At 44.1% G+C, this 15,082-nt stretch overlaps 1 protein-coding gene across 10 annotated transcripts in view; it reads left to right on the top strand.

Annotated features, from left to right (window-relative positions):
* The window catches only part of MAPRE3 (microtubule associated protein RP/EB family member 3), a 203,890-nt gene that overhangs the window by 167,590 nt on the left and 21,218 nt on the right, over nucleotides 1-15,082 (top strand). For all 10 annotated transcript variants that reach the window (XM_033939398.1, XM_033939394.1, XM_033939390.1 and 7 more), the window contains 2 exons: nucleotides 849-1,003; nucleotides 3,223-3,375. In XM_033939398.1, the coding sequence (XP_033795289.1) occupies nucleotides 849-1,003; nucleotides 3,223-3,375 (308 nt within the window). The remainder of the gene's footprint in view (nucleotides 1-848; nucleotides 1,004-3,222; nucleotides 3,376-15,082) is intronic.

Consider the following 15,082-nt stretch of genomic DNA (forward strand, 5'->3'; position numbering starts at 1 on the left):
GCCTACCTGTTTGCTTTTCCATCCTTGAAGGGCTGTATCTACAGGAGATTCCTTGATAGATCATTATCATTCCAAGCAGGCAAATGGAATAAATGGTTAACCAACTTCATTTCAAATGCACCCTCCTACCAAACCTTTAGGAAATCAATTAAAACCTATCTCGTTGATAAATTTCTCTGACTCCTTTCCTGTCTTGTATCTTTGAAATGCTTTCTGATAAATCCTGACTACTTTTGACATGCTAATGTAATTTGAAAGTCTTTTTTTGTAACATCACTGTCTATATACAGTCTCTTCCTCTGTAAACTGCTCTGAACTGCTTGTGGTATTGTGGTATATAAAAATAAAATTGTTATTATTATTATATAAATGAAAATAAATTTAATAAGTGTGGCACAGTGGTTAAAGCTACAGCCTCAGCACCCTGGGGTTGTGGGTTCAAACCTACGCTGCTCCTTGTGACCCTGGGCAACTCACTTAATCCCCCCATTGCCCCAGGTACATTAGATAGATTGTGAGTCCGCTGGGACAGACAGGGAAAATGCCTGAGTACCTGAATAAACTCATGTAAACCGTTCTGAGCTCTCCTGGGAGAACGGCATAGAAAATTGAATAATTAATAAATAAATAAGTGTTTTATGTGATGTCTCTACTGGACTAACACAATATATTTTTGACTGTTTTCAGGAATTACAGATTATGTCATTTCTGTGATAGATACAGATAAAGATAATTTTGTACATTTCTTGTGAAACAAGCTTGGTCTAGTCATTATACAAAATAATTTGTAGCACAACATTTCCTAAACTGGCTTATTTTCCTCTGTTTTGGCTATCTCTGTTGTACAGTCCCACAGAGAACATCTCCCACAGGTCCAAAAACAATGCCAACACCAGTACGATCACCGAATGCTATTCCACCTTCAAATCTTAGAAAAAACCCGCCCACAGCCAGAAATGGAGGTGGTGAAACAGATGCACAGATATTAGAACTCAATCAACAGGTAAGAATTAGCAAGCAGTTTTTGCTTTGTATCCATTAGTTGTGTCAGGACTATATTTTTCTACCATCATTTAACAGTATCCAAATTTGTGAACTTAGTCACTTTTGATAAATAAATGTGAAATTTCTTTTTTTTTAATTTTATTAATCTTTATTGATTTTCAAACTTTGACAGTGCCATACAATTAATTTAGATATAAACACTACAAAGAAGGCACTTTAAATACACAATTAATATATAAAACAATCATTTCCCCCTCCTTCCCCATAACTTGTTATATTAATCTTTATTCATTTTTAAAGCTCCCAGTAAGTATAACATATAATACAATCATATATACTTAAATCACATTTAATATATCATCAAATTCTAAACTGTAACGAATAATCCCTCTCCCTTGTATCCTATAGTTATTAATAAGTAAAAGAAATCATAAAATATTCCCATCCCCCATCTCACCCTGGACGTATATGAATCAAAGGGGAAAAAAAGATTAATGTTTATTCTATACAATACTTTCAATCTTTGCAATATTTTGTTAATGGCTCCCAAATAACCTGAATTTTTTTAAAATTTCCCTGCTGCATAGCAATTATCCTTTCTATTTTGAATATGTGGCATAAAGAGTTCCACCAAAAGCTGTAATTCAGCCTCTTCCAATTTTTCCAGTTATTCATATTCTGTTGTATGGCAATCTCTGTCATAATGAGCAGAAGCCTATTATTATTAGAGGATATTTTGGCTTTTAGCCCTCATTGACATGCCAAACAATACAGTGTCATAGGATAATGCCACTGGATTTTCTAACAAATTATTTATTTGACCCCCATATTGATTTCCAAAAAGCAAGAATGAATGGACAGTAGAATAACAAATGATCTAATGTCCCAGCTTCAAGATGACAGTGCCAGCATCTATTAGATTTAGAGCTACCTAACTTCTGTAAACGAATCGGGGTCCAAAATGCTCTATGTAACAGAAAAAACCAAGTTTGCCTCATAGATGCAGACACTGTACATCATCCTCCAAGACCAAATTCGTGGCCATTGAGACTCAGTAATTTGATGCTTAATCTCAATGCTCCAAATGTCCCGAAGACCAGTCCTTAGTTTTTTATTCATAAATCCAGATATCAATTTGTACCACTGAGCAGCCCAGTATCCCAGAAAGTCCACCTGAAAACACAAGAAAGGCAAACTATACTTATCACTAACATTTTTCCATTCAGGGAACCCTACCTGAATGGCCTGCTTCAATTGCAACCACTTATAATTTTGTGATTTATTAAGACCAAAAACTTCATGCTTTTACAGCGGAGTTCATATTGTCAATTGACAAGGAATGCCACCATGAGCTCAGCTGATGTATATACTGCATGTAATTAACGTGAAACGTAAAACGTCATGAATTTAAATGTCCCAAGATGGGCTCTTTGTTTGGCTGAGACTAAGGCTGTCTAGAGATTGTAAATATGAACCATATTATCCACTTTAAAGTGGTACACATGGATAGATGGGAAGGGAAGGCATGAAAAAGTAGATTATTTGATTATTGATCTGTCCTTCCCTTTCCCATGCTTTCTGCAAAAGCATGCATAAATGATTGTAAAGTAAGGAGAGGGCATATGATGAGGAAGATAGGCTCTGAAGCACACTGCAATCTGTTGTTATTTTAATCTGATATTAGAGACAGTACAATTCTGTAATGCTATTTCTTCAGTCCCTGGTGTCCAGTCAAGCAGAACACTTTCAATCTTGTGTCCTTCAGTAACAATTTGACAACACTGCATGAATTTGGCACTTTGTAGGCTTAAAATACTATTTTCCATTTTTTTTAAATATAGCACAAGTTATTATGTACAGTGCTGCATATGTCTGGTAGTGCTCTAGAAATAATTAATAGTAGTAGTTGTTGTGGATCAGATCTTTTCACAGATGTTACCGTGGTGCTTAATGAAAAAGCAGATAATAGATAATATGTAACATGTTATCAGGAATCCACACTGGTAGAGCCATTTTATGATAAATGCAATATTCTTCCTGAATCTCAGAATCTAAAAACAACTTCTTGAATCCTTAGCCATACCTTATGTCCAGGCTCCTCTTTCCTACTGATGAGTTTTCATACTGTAATTGAATAACAGCAGAAGGGTGGGATATGCAGTGTCTCCACTGTGAGATTTCTGATCATTTATTTTCTCTTTTCTTAATCTTTGACAGTTGATGGAATTGAAAGTGACGGTGGATGGCCTCGAGAAGGAACGAGACTTTTATTTCAGCAAACTACGAGACATTGAGCTCATCTGTCAAGAGCATGAAAGTGAAAACACAGGCGTTCTTTCCAAGATTATAGATATTCTATACGCCACTGAGGTCAGCAAATCCAGAGAGCCACCCAAAATAGACTCCACTACTAACCAGTGCTCCCTCTAAGCGGGCGGGTGGTGTGAGCAAAATTTTTTCCCCGTGCGCTAAAAATATCGGGCGCCAGCGCCAACTCGCCCGATTCTCCTCTCGCCGCGGCCTGCCATCTCCGTACGCCGTGCGCTGTGACGTGACATTGTGCGCTGCGAGGCAATATTTTGTGCGCCAGCGCACACCAGCGCAGCTTAGAGGGAACACTGCTACTAACATAGCCTTCCCTTCAGACAAATATCAAATCATCTATTAAGTGCAAAAAGTCCTTCACATAACAGGTCACATCACAGCCATTTTTCAAGTAATAGATTCTGTGTCTGCTAAGTGCCTTCTTCCAAAATTATATACAGGATAACACTGACCTGCCATTTGATCAGTCTTAGTTGTGGTTTGTCAATGTTGTGAGACCATGTCAGAATCCTCTATGCACCTCTATGCACAACTCGTAACCAGTGTTCCCGCTAAGCTGCGTTGGCCTGCGCTCGCGCACAAAATATTACATCGCAGCGCACAAGTTTCTCTTCACAGCGCGCACACGCGTCGCAAAGGTAAGGGGAGGTAAGGTAAGGGGACGCATTGGGGGGATTGCACTTCCCCACAATTGCCATGCTTCGGTTCCTCTTCTTCCTTCCTTCCTCCCCCCCCCCCCGCGGGACCCTGCGGCACCATCAACTCTTACTCCCTCTAATGTCGGCCCTGCAGCTCCAGACTTCCTCGCACCTTCTCCCCTCCCCCTTTGGATCGCTATTATTTTAAATGTTATAGCCGCGGAGCTGTATCCATCAGTGGAGATGTCTAACCTCGGCCTGCCCCGGAACTCTTACTGCAGCAGCCGCCCGTCTAGGCAGGAACAGGAAGTCACTGTTGCAGTAAGAGTTCCGGGGCAGGCCGAGGTTAGACATCTCCACTGATGGATACAGCTCCGCGGCTATAACATTTAAAATAATAGCGATCCAAAGGGGGAGGGGAGAAGGTGCGAGGAAGTCTGGAGCTGCAGGGCCGACATTAGAGGGAGTAAGAGTTGATGGTGCCGCAGGGTCCCGCGGGGGGGGGGGGGGAGGAAGGAAGGAAGAAGAGGAACCGAAGCATGGCAATTGTGGGGAAGTGCAGAGCTGCAGGGAAGAGTGTTGCGGTACCCAGCTGGAGGGAGAAGGAAGATGAGGGAGGGAATTAAAGGAGATGCCAGGGCTTGGAGCGTAGGAGGAAGGTATGCCAGTCTAAGGGAAAAGGAAGGGGGAGATGTGAGAGCATGGAGGGGGAGCGAAAGATGGAAGAAAAGGAAAGGAGAGAGATGCCAGAGAATCAGGGAAGGGGAGATACCAGACTATGAGGAGAGGTGTGGGAGAGGGAAGGCGAGGAGAGAGATGCCAGACCAATGGGGTGAAAGGAGAGATGGAAGGGGGAGGCATACAGTTTCTGGAAGGGGCATAGAAGGAGAGAAGATGCCATATAGGGGAAGAGAGACGGCAGACAGTGGATGGAAGGAAGAGAGTTACAAGAAGATGAGGAAAGGAGAAACCACAGAAGACAAAGGTAGAAAAAAATTTCTATTTATTTATTGCTTTAGGAGACATGTGTCACTGTTTCTGTGAAGCATTGTATGCAGAGTCCAGCTTCTTGCTGGTTCAATTTAACCTTTGTCTATGTATTTTTATTTTATCCCCCCTTTTACAAAACTGTGAAGCGTTTTTAGCACCAGCCTTGGTGGTAGCAGCTCTGATGCTCAATTTTATGAGCATCAGAGCTGTTACCTCCGTAGCTAAAATCCACACTACAGTTTTGTAAAAGAGGGAGGGGTTAGTTTGTGATTACATATTCCTTACTAGGCGAAGGTGTTTTCTGTGTTCTGTGTGTTTTCTGTTAGGATTGACGGTGTAGGATTGATCTGTGCTGGTCTGGCTTGTTTAGTTTTACAATGGGTGTATTGATGTACTGCTCACTGCAATATGTAAGATGCTGCCTTTTCCTAGGTACTCATGTGTGACGTGTGGTTTGTTACTAAAAATCATGTTTTTCTTACAGATGGGGGGGGGTGCCAAAAAATGATGGGCCCCGGATGTTACATATGCTAGGTACGCCACTGTATGTAAAGATACCAGAAAGCTGGCGTAGCAAAAACTTCTAAGTTTTGAGTATTTAACCCTCCCACAATCTCACGGGCACTCGTTTCAAGTTTATTGAGATTTTGATTTAAACGCAATATCAAATATTTTCAATGCGTATAACAAAAATAAATTTGGGGAAATAAATAAAACCATTTGAACCAGTGTTCCCGCTAAGCTGCGCTGGCGCACAAAATATTACATCGCAGCGCACACGTTTCTCGTCACAGCGCACAATCGGAAGAGGCGTACGGCAGATGGCAGGGCGGCGAGAGGAGAATCGGGCGAGTTGGCTCATAACTTGCTGGCGCCCGATATTTTTGGCTCACGGTGAAAAAAGTTTGCTCACAACACCCGCCCGCTTAGAGGGAACACTGCTCGTAACCGTCACATTCATTAGCTGCTCAAATTGCACTAGAATCTCAACTATTCCAGTGCAGCATTAAAAAGAGTTATTTGCTTTCAAATTTGATTGGTTCTTATGGCATTTTGTACATAAATTTAGTTATCCCAGGACAAGCAGGCAGCATATTCTCACTGATGGGTGACATCACCGATGGAGCCCTGGCATAGACACTTGAAAAGTGAATCAAAACTTCAAGTTTTAGAAAGTTTGCGATCAGTCTGCACCGTGCATGTGCGAGTGCCTTCCCGCCTGACGTAGGCACGTGGTTCCTCAGTTTTTGCAGAGCTAAGAAGACGCGTTCAAAGGCTGTTGAAATTTTTTCACCTTTCTGCTCATGCTTCTGATTTTTTTCAGTCAGTTTTGTGTTTCTTTTTTCTTTGTCCTTTAACCTCTGGTTAAAAAAAAAAAATCATACTTTTTTTCCATTTCGTGAGTTCGGCCCAGTGGGGGCCTGTTGTTACCACCTTGGCCTTGTTACTGGCAGCCTCAGAGCAATGGGTCCTGGGACACCGGGACAAGGAAAAACTCTTGTGAGCCACTGCAGGCAGCACAAGGAAAGGAAAAGAAATGTTAACAGAAGGAAACACCACCTCACCAGGTAGGTAATCTTCGAGTAATAACTGGGTTTATTCTTGAAACCAAAATAAATCAAGCTAACTTGCTTGCTTTCATATTAATCAGTTCAAAACAAAACACAAATTTGTCAGGATATTCAGTGAACAAGAATAGTCCCAAAAACAATCAAAATATATCATTAAACAGTCTCTGAGTAAATGTAGGTTAGATGCAGTTCCAAACACAGAAGGCAAATCTTCCCCAAAGCTGTTGCTGGCTCTCCAGCCAATTAACAATCCAATCACTTGGAAAAACTTAAAACCAAAAACAGTCCCTTGGCTGATATCTTCAGCCTGAGTCAGTGCTACGGCACTAACCCTCCCAGCAGCTGACGTGCTGGCCAGGCAATGTGCTCCGCGTGGTAATAACTTTGCCAACAATAGGCCCTCTATCCCACCACTGAGAACGTGGGGCAAACCCCATTGCCTGGGACTGGAACAGTCCTTTTCCCCCTCATGTAGGAGAAAAAAACCTCCTCAAAATTCAAAACTTGTCTTTCACAGTTCCCATAGAAGCCCTCACAGTTCTTCAGCTCCCACAGGGTTACCAAAAACAACTTGGAGGCAGCTTAGATAAGCAAGATTTTTTCAGTTACTTACATAGGCAGTATCAACTACTTGCTTCTGGAACAGCAAACTTCCATGGGCAGGACTTCATTCTGTAACTCAGCATTTGGCTCTGGGTCCAGCTCCATGTCCTGAGGAACTTCAGGCATGCAGAGAGGCGGTTCCGCTCCAGCCTCAGTCAACTCCATGCATTCCACATGGGGGATGCCATTCAGAGCTCTCAGCCCTGAGTGCAGCTGCCTGTCCTCTAACTGTAGCTGCTCCTTCTGATTCTGCTTCTGCCTCTGGGATAACATTCGACAGCCATGCCCAAAACCCTCAGGTGAAAATGATTTCCTGGGAACTAACCTAGGATTATGTGAGGGATGGGAAACCTGCACTTCTGCTCTCCCGCTCCCTCTATAGGTCAGAGAAGGAAAGTCATCCAATTCCTCAGTTTGGGGTTTAAATGGAGCTGTTTGTGGAGTGTCTGCTGCTGAACTGCACACTGTTCTGGGGACAGACCTAGCGGGCATAGGCTGAATACCACAGCCTCCAACTTCAATTTGGCTGAGACGGTCTTTCCATCGATGTCACGCCCACAGATGGGATTTAAAAAGTGCGGTCGCTGTGCTCAGCCCATATCTGTGACTGACCCACATCGCTGGTGTCTCCAGTGTTTGTCCAGTGACTGTCTAAGCTAAATCGACACCGGCTCTCCAGGTGACGGTTCAGTCTGAGCAGATAGTGACACTGACCGAACCTCACATTGATGCTCCAGTGGTGCAGAGATCATTGACATGATAGTCAATTGATCTCATTCCACGGCACCAGTCGTCGACTCAAACATCTAGAGAGGCGACACTGGTACGGTCCCGTAAGGCCTCTCATAAGATGAAGCATATTGAGCCTTCGACACCGAGTCTTCGGCACTGTCCTCATTCCATTCAGGACTCAGACTTATTTGGGAGACTCGGAGCAAGAACCACTCTCGTCTAATGATGAGGATTTTACTAGGTCAGATTTACCTCAGCGTCAACCTCCTGCTTTTTCTAAGAGGTCATCTTTTTCAAGGTTTCTCCAGCAAATGTCTGAGGACCTTTCTATTCCATTGGAGGCGGACTCCGAGTATAGTAAACAGTTCTTGGCTCTAAACTATGACCACCAAAAGAACTACTAAAGTTTCCTCTTCATGATATTTTGCGTGAGACTTTCTACAAAAATCTGGAAACTCCACTTTCTGTTCCTGTGGCTCCTAGAAAGCTTGACTCATTATATAGAGTGGTTCCTATTTCTGGGTTTGATAAACCTCAGCTTCTTCATGAGTCTTTTCTGGTAGAATCGACCTTGAAGAAGTCTGCAGGAGCTAGTGTCTATGCTTCTGTACCACCAGGCAAAGAAGGTAAAGGAATGGACAAATTTGGTAAACGCCTTTACCAAAATGCAATGTTGACGAACCGAGCTGGAAACTATAATTTCCATTTTTCCTTCTACCTTAAACATCTGGTTAAGCAGTTTTCAGTTTTTCAAAAATATATTCCTTCACGTAAAACTCAAGCTTTTCAAAATCTTATGGCTGCAGTTTTGCAATTGAGGAATTATATGGTTCATTCTACCTATGACATGTTTGAGCTTACCTCACGGGCGGCAACCATGTCAGTGGCTATGAGACGCCTTGCCTGGCTCCGTGTCTACAAGCATTGAGATTCAAAATCAATTTCCCCAAATCTCACCTAGTTCCAACTCGACGTCTGCAATTCATTGGGGCTATCCTCAACACTACAATTATGAGAGCATTTCTCCCTCCAGATCATCTGGACACTCTTCTTATCCTCTGTCAACAGATGTTGAAGATACACACCATCTCAGCGAGACATATGATGGTTCTCCTAGGCCACATGGCTTCCACAGTTCATGTAACTCCACTAGCAAGGCTGCATCTTCGCATTCCTCAGTGGACCCTTGCTTCTCAGTGGTCTCAAGCGACAGATCGTCTATCACAACATCTCTTCAGCAGTTGCTTCAATGGTGTATGACCTCTTCAAATCTATCCAGAGGTCTACTTTTTCATTTGCCCCTCACCAGAAGGTGATAATGACGGACACATCTCCTTATGCCCGGAGAGCGCACCCGGATGGCCTTCAAACTCAAGGTCATTGGTCTGCCAGGGAGCGCAAATTTCACATCAATTTGCTGGAGCTCCGAGCAATATATTATGCTCTCAAAAGCTTTTCAACACTTCTCAAGCCCTCAAGTCCTCCTCCTTCGCACAGACAATCAAGTAGCAATGTACTACATAAACAAACAAGGAGGCACAGGCTCTCTCATGTTAGTTATATCAGGAAGCCCAGAAAATCTGGCTTTGGGCAACAGCTCGTAAACTTTTCTTAAAGGCTGTCTACATTCAGGGGGAGAAGAATTCCCTAGCAGACAACCTCAGCAGAATTCTTCAACTTCACGAATGGACTCTTAATTCTGCAGCCCTTCTTCCACTCTTTGTTCAGTGGGGCACTTCACAAGTGGACTTATTTTCAGCTCCCTACAATCACAAGCTGCCTCAATTCTGCTCCAGACTATACTCTCCTCACCATCTAGAAGCAGATGCATTTTTTTGAACTGAATGAGCATGTTTCTTTACTCATTCATACTAAAGACTGTTCAAACTCAAACGAGAGTCAACCACCATGATTCTCATTGCTCCTCGGTGGCCCAGGCAACATTGGTTCTCCCTTCTACTTCAATTCAGCTCCAGGGAGCCAATTCCTCTGCCAATCTTTCCTACTCTGCTTACTCAGAATCAAGGATTTCTTCTACATCCTAACCTTCAATCGTTACACCTGACAGCTTTGGTTTCTCTAGGGCTGAATCCATAGGAGTTACATCTCTTCCAGCCTTTCCGCAATATTATTGATGCCTCCAGGAAACCAGCCACACAACAATGTTATCAACAAAAGTGGATTAGATTTTCTTCCTGGTGTCTTCTTCACCATCAGCACGATCCAATTTCCTTGTCAGTGGAACTGGTATTGGATTATCTACTTCATCTGACTGACTCTGGACTCAAATCCACATCTATTAGAGTCCATCTCAGTGCTATTACAGCTTTTCACTTACCAGTTAAGGAAAAACCTCTTACTGCTCATCCCTTGGTCTCCAGAATCTTGAAGGGACTTTTCAATGTGAAACCACCTCTCAAACCTACTCCTGTAGTCTGGGACCTTAATGTAGTTCTTTCCAGGTTGATGATGCCCCCTTTTGAACCAATGGCCTCATCTCATCTCAAGTTTCTTACCTGGAAAGTTGTTTTTCTTATCGCTCTCACTTCTGCTAGAAGGGTCAGTGAGTTACAAGCCTTGGTGGTAGATCCACCCTTTACAGTTTTTCACCATGATAAAGTGGTTCTACGCACACATCCCAAGTTTCTTTCGAAAGTTGTGATGGAGTTTCATTTCAATCAGTCAATTGTTCTTCCAGTTTTTTTCCCTAAGCCACGCTCTCATACAGGAGAAACGGTGCTCCATACTTTGGACTGTAAATGTGCTTTGGCCTATTACATCCATGGCCTATTACATCCACAGGAGAAAGCCACATAGAACATCTCAACTTTTCATCTCATTTGATCCTAATAAGTTGGGGAACTGTGCTTTATCCCAGGACAAGCAGGCAGCATATTCTCACTGATGGGTGCCTCCAAGCTAACTAGAATGGGATGGCGGGAAAGTTGACCTTTAGGAAAATAAATTTTGTAATACAGATTGGCCAAAGTACCCATCCCATCTGGAGAAAGACTCCAGACAATAGTGAAGTGAAGGTATGAACTGAGGACCAGGTGGCAGCTTTACAGAGTTCCTCAATTGGTGTAGATCTGAGGAAAGCTACAGAAGTTGCCATAGCTCTAATTTTGTGGGCTATGGCACAACTTTCCAAGTGCAGTCCAGTCTGAGCAAAGCAGAACGATATACATGCAGCCAGGCAGTTTGAAATCATTCTCTCAGAAACAGGATTACTTACCGTAAAGCACGGTTACTTACCATAACAGGTGTTATCCAGGAACAGCAGGCAGATATCACTGAAGGTTGATGTTACCAACGGAGCCCCGGTACGGACACTTGCAAAGTGAATTGCAACTTTAAGTTTAGAAAGTTAGCGATTAGCCCGCACCGTGCATGCACGAGTGCCTTCCCGCCCGACGTAGACACGCGGTCCCTCAGTTAAGATAATCCAGCTAAGAAGCCAACCAGGGGAAGTGGATGGGTTGTGAGAATATCTGCCTGCTGTCCCTGGATAACACCTGTTATGGTAAGTAACTGTGCTTTATCCCAGGACAAGCAGGCAATATATTCTCACTGATGGGTGACCTCTAAGCTAACTAGAAAGGGATGGAGGGAGAGTTGGCCTTTAAGAATACAAATTTTGCAAAACTGACTGACCGAAGTGCCCATCCCGTCTGGAAAAAAATTTCATACAGAAGTGAAGGTATGAACTGAGGACCAGGTGGCAGCTTTGCAGATTTCCTCAATAGGAGTAGATCTGAGGAAAGCTACAGAAGCTGCCATAGCATGGACTTTGTGAACAGTGACACGATTCTACAGAGGCAGTTCAGTCTGAGTATAGCAGATTGAGATACAGGCAGCCAACCAGTTGGATATTGTCCGTTTTTCAGGATGACCCAACTTGTTACGATCAAATGAGATGAAGAGTTGGAGAGAGTTGGAGGCTTTGTCTGATCGATGTAGTAGGCCAAAGCACGTTTACAGTCCAAAGTGTGCAGCGTCATTTCTCCTGGATGAGAATGAGGCTTAGTGAAAAAAACAATGGACTGATTGAGATGAAAGACTGTAACTACTTTCGGTAAAAACTTAGGATGCGTGCGTAGAACCACTTTATCATGGTGAAAAACTTTAAGGTGGATCTGCGACCAATGCTTGTAGCTCACTGACCCTCCTTGCAAAAGTGAGGGAGATGAGGAAAACTACTTTCCAGGTGAGAAATTTGAGATGAATTGTTGCCATTGGTTCAAATGATGGTTTCATCAACCTGGAAAGAACTACATTAAGGTCCCAGATTACGGGTAGAGGCTTGAGAGGTGGTTTAACATTGAAAAGCCCTTTCATGAATCTGGAGACCAATGGATGAGCAGTGAGAGGCTTTCCCTTGCCTGGCATGTGAAAAGCTGTAATAGCACTGACATGGACTCTGATGGATGTAGATTTAAGACCAGAATCAGAGAGATGAAGGAGATAATCCAGGATCAATTCCAATGACAAGGAAGCTGGATCAGGATGATGATGATGGAGACACCAGGAAGAAACCCGAGTCCACTTTTGTTGATAACACTGTTGAGTGGCCGGTTTCCTGGAAGTGTCAAAAATAGTGCGGACAGGCTGAGAGAGATGAATTGATGTCAGCTCAAGAGATGCCAAGCTGTCAGATGTAACGATTGCAGGTTGGGATGAAGAAGAGCTCCTTGATTCTGTGTAAGCAGAGTAGGATATATTGGAAGTAAGGGTTCTCTGGTGCTGAGTTGAAGTTGAAGGGAGAACAAATGTTGTCTGGGCCACTGAGGAGCTATGAGTATCATGGCTGACTCCTGCTTGAAAAGAGTTTTCAGGATGAGAGGCGTGGGAGGGGACGCATAGAGGAACACTTGCGCCCAATCCAGAAGAAATGCATCTGCTTCCAGGCGGTGAGGAGAGTAAAGCCTAGAGCAGAAGCAGGCAGTTTGTGGTTGTGAGGAGCTGCAAACAAGTTCACCTAAGGAGTGCCCCATTGTGCAAAGATGGACTGAAGGGCTGAGTGTCGAATCGTGAGACTGGAGAATTCTGCTGAGGTTGTCCCTGTTCTCCCTGTTCTGTTCTCCCTGTATGTAGACTGCTCGCAGAAAAAAGATTGCGGTCGCCCAAAGCCAAATCCAAAAGGGAAGAAAGCACTTACCTTCTTGCTTGTTGATGTAGTACATTGCTACTTGATTGTCTATGCCAGGGGTAGGCAATTCCAGTCCTCGAGAGCCTGAGCCAGGTCATGTTTTCAGGATATCCACAATAAATATGCATGAGATAGATTTGCATCTCAAAGAGGCAGTGCATGCAAGTTCATCTCATACATTTTCATTGTGGATATTCTGAAAACCTGACCTGGCTCCAGCTCTCGAGGACCGGAATTGCCTACCCCTGGTCTATGCGAAGGAGGAGGACTTGGTCGGTCAGGAGATGTTGAAAAGCTTTTAGCGCATAATACATTGCTTTGAGCTCCAGCAAATTGATATGAAATTTGCATTCTTTGGAAGTCCAATAACCCTGCGTTTGAAGGCCGTTCATGTGCACTCCTCAGGTAGAAGCATCCGTCGTAAGCATCTGGTGATGCGGAGGAAGATGGAAAAGAAGATCTCTGGATAGATTGGAAGAGGTCATCCACCAGTGGAGTGACTGCAGAAGAGATGAGGTTACAGAAATATGCTGTGAGAGCGAATCTGTCGCTTGACACCACTGAGAAGCTAGGGCCCACTGAGGAGTGCGGAAATGCAATCTGGCTAGTGGGGTAAACCGTGGAGGCCATGTGGCCCAGGAGAACCATCATGTGTCTCGCAGAGATTATTTGTAGCTGAAACATCTGTTGACAGAGATGAAGCAAGACAGCTAGGCGATCTGGAAGAAGAAATGCCCTCATGAGAGTAGTATCCAGAATAGCCCCTATGAACTGAAGATGTTGAGTTGGTTGGAGGTTGGACTTTAGGAAATTGATTTCCAAGCCCAAGGTTTGAAGGAAAGAAATGAAGTGAGTCGTCACCAGGGTCACCTCCTGAGACGAAGCCTTGATCAACCAGTCGTCCAGATAAGGAAACACCTGAAGATCCTGGGATTGGAGGGCTGCTGAGACTGCAATTAAGCACTTCGTGAAGACTCTGAGAGAAGATGCCAGGCCGAAGAGAAGAACTTTGTACTACGATGACTGATTTGAAAGCGAAGATATCTCCTGGAAGCCGGATGAATTGGTATATGCGTGTAGGCTTCCTTGAGGTCCAGAGAACATAGACATTCGTTGTAAGCTAATAGGGGATAAAGAAGGGTGAGAGAGAGCATTCTAAACTTCTCTTTGACAAGATATTTGTTGAAAGCTCGGAGATCCAGGATGGGTCGCAGACTTCCTGTCTTTTTGGGGACCAAGAAATATCAGGAGTAAAAGCCTTGGTCATGTTGAGAATGAGGAACTTCCTCGATGGCATTGAGGAGAAGAGATTGAACCTCCTGGAATAGGAGAGAGGACTGCGTCGGATTTAAAGCAGATTCTTTTAGAGGATGGTCCAGAGGAAGGGTGTGAAAATGAAGGATATACCCTTGACGAACGATGTTGAGGACCCAAAGATCTGATGTAATGAGCTCCCAGCGTTGATGTAAATCTGAAGACGTCCCCCTATGGGTTGAGGCAGAGAAAGTAGCAGAGGAGCTCTGGCTATGCTCTGAAGGAACACATCAAAAAAGCTGTGCAGGTTTGTTTAGGTTGACGTGGCTGTTGTCGTCGTCGACGAGGCTGAGTAGGTGCCTGAGGAGTAGGTTTGGCAGCATATCTGCGTTGGTAAGAGGAAGCAGGCTTAAAAGGCCGAGCAGGTGGAGGCTTCTTTTTGGGCTTAACCAGCACATCCCATCTGGTCTCATGAGCGGACAGCTTTTGGGTGGCAATAATCTAATATAATAAAACGCTAGGCCGCGCATGCGCACTTCCTATGCGTGCGCCGGTTTTCCGTGAGCTGTAGCGACCCATAGGAAGTGCGCATGCACGGCTTACGGTCTGGCCTGCTCCCTGTTGAAAGACGCAGTGATGGCTACTCTCACGATCTTCACCTGCGTTCCCTCCCTTCCTGTAAGTTGGTCGTCCCCGCCGCCATCGTTCCCTTGCGCACCGTACTCTCTCCGCTCTCTCTCTTCCTCCCCCCCCCAAACGGATGTCGACCGTGGCGGCCTGAGTCGTATGTCGGCCGCGGCGGCTGTTGGTGGCTG

Source organism: Geotrypetes seraphini, chromosome 3 (genome assembly GCF_902459505.1).
Source record: "Geotrypetes seraphini chromosome 3, aGeoSer1.1, whole genome shotgun sequence".
Taxonomy (NCBI): domain Eukaryota; kingdom Metazoa; phylum Chordata; class Amphibia; order Gymnophiona; family Dermophiidae; genus Geotrypetes; species Geotrypetes seraphini.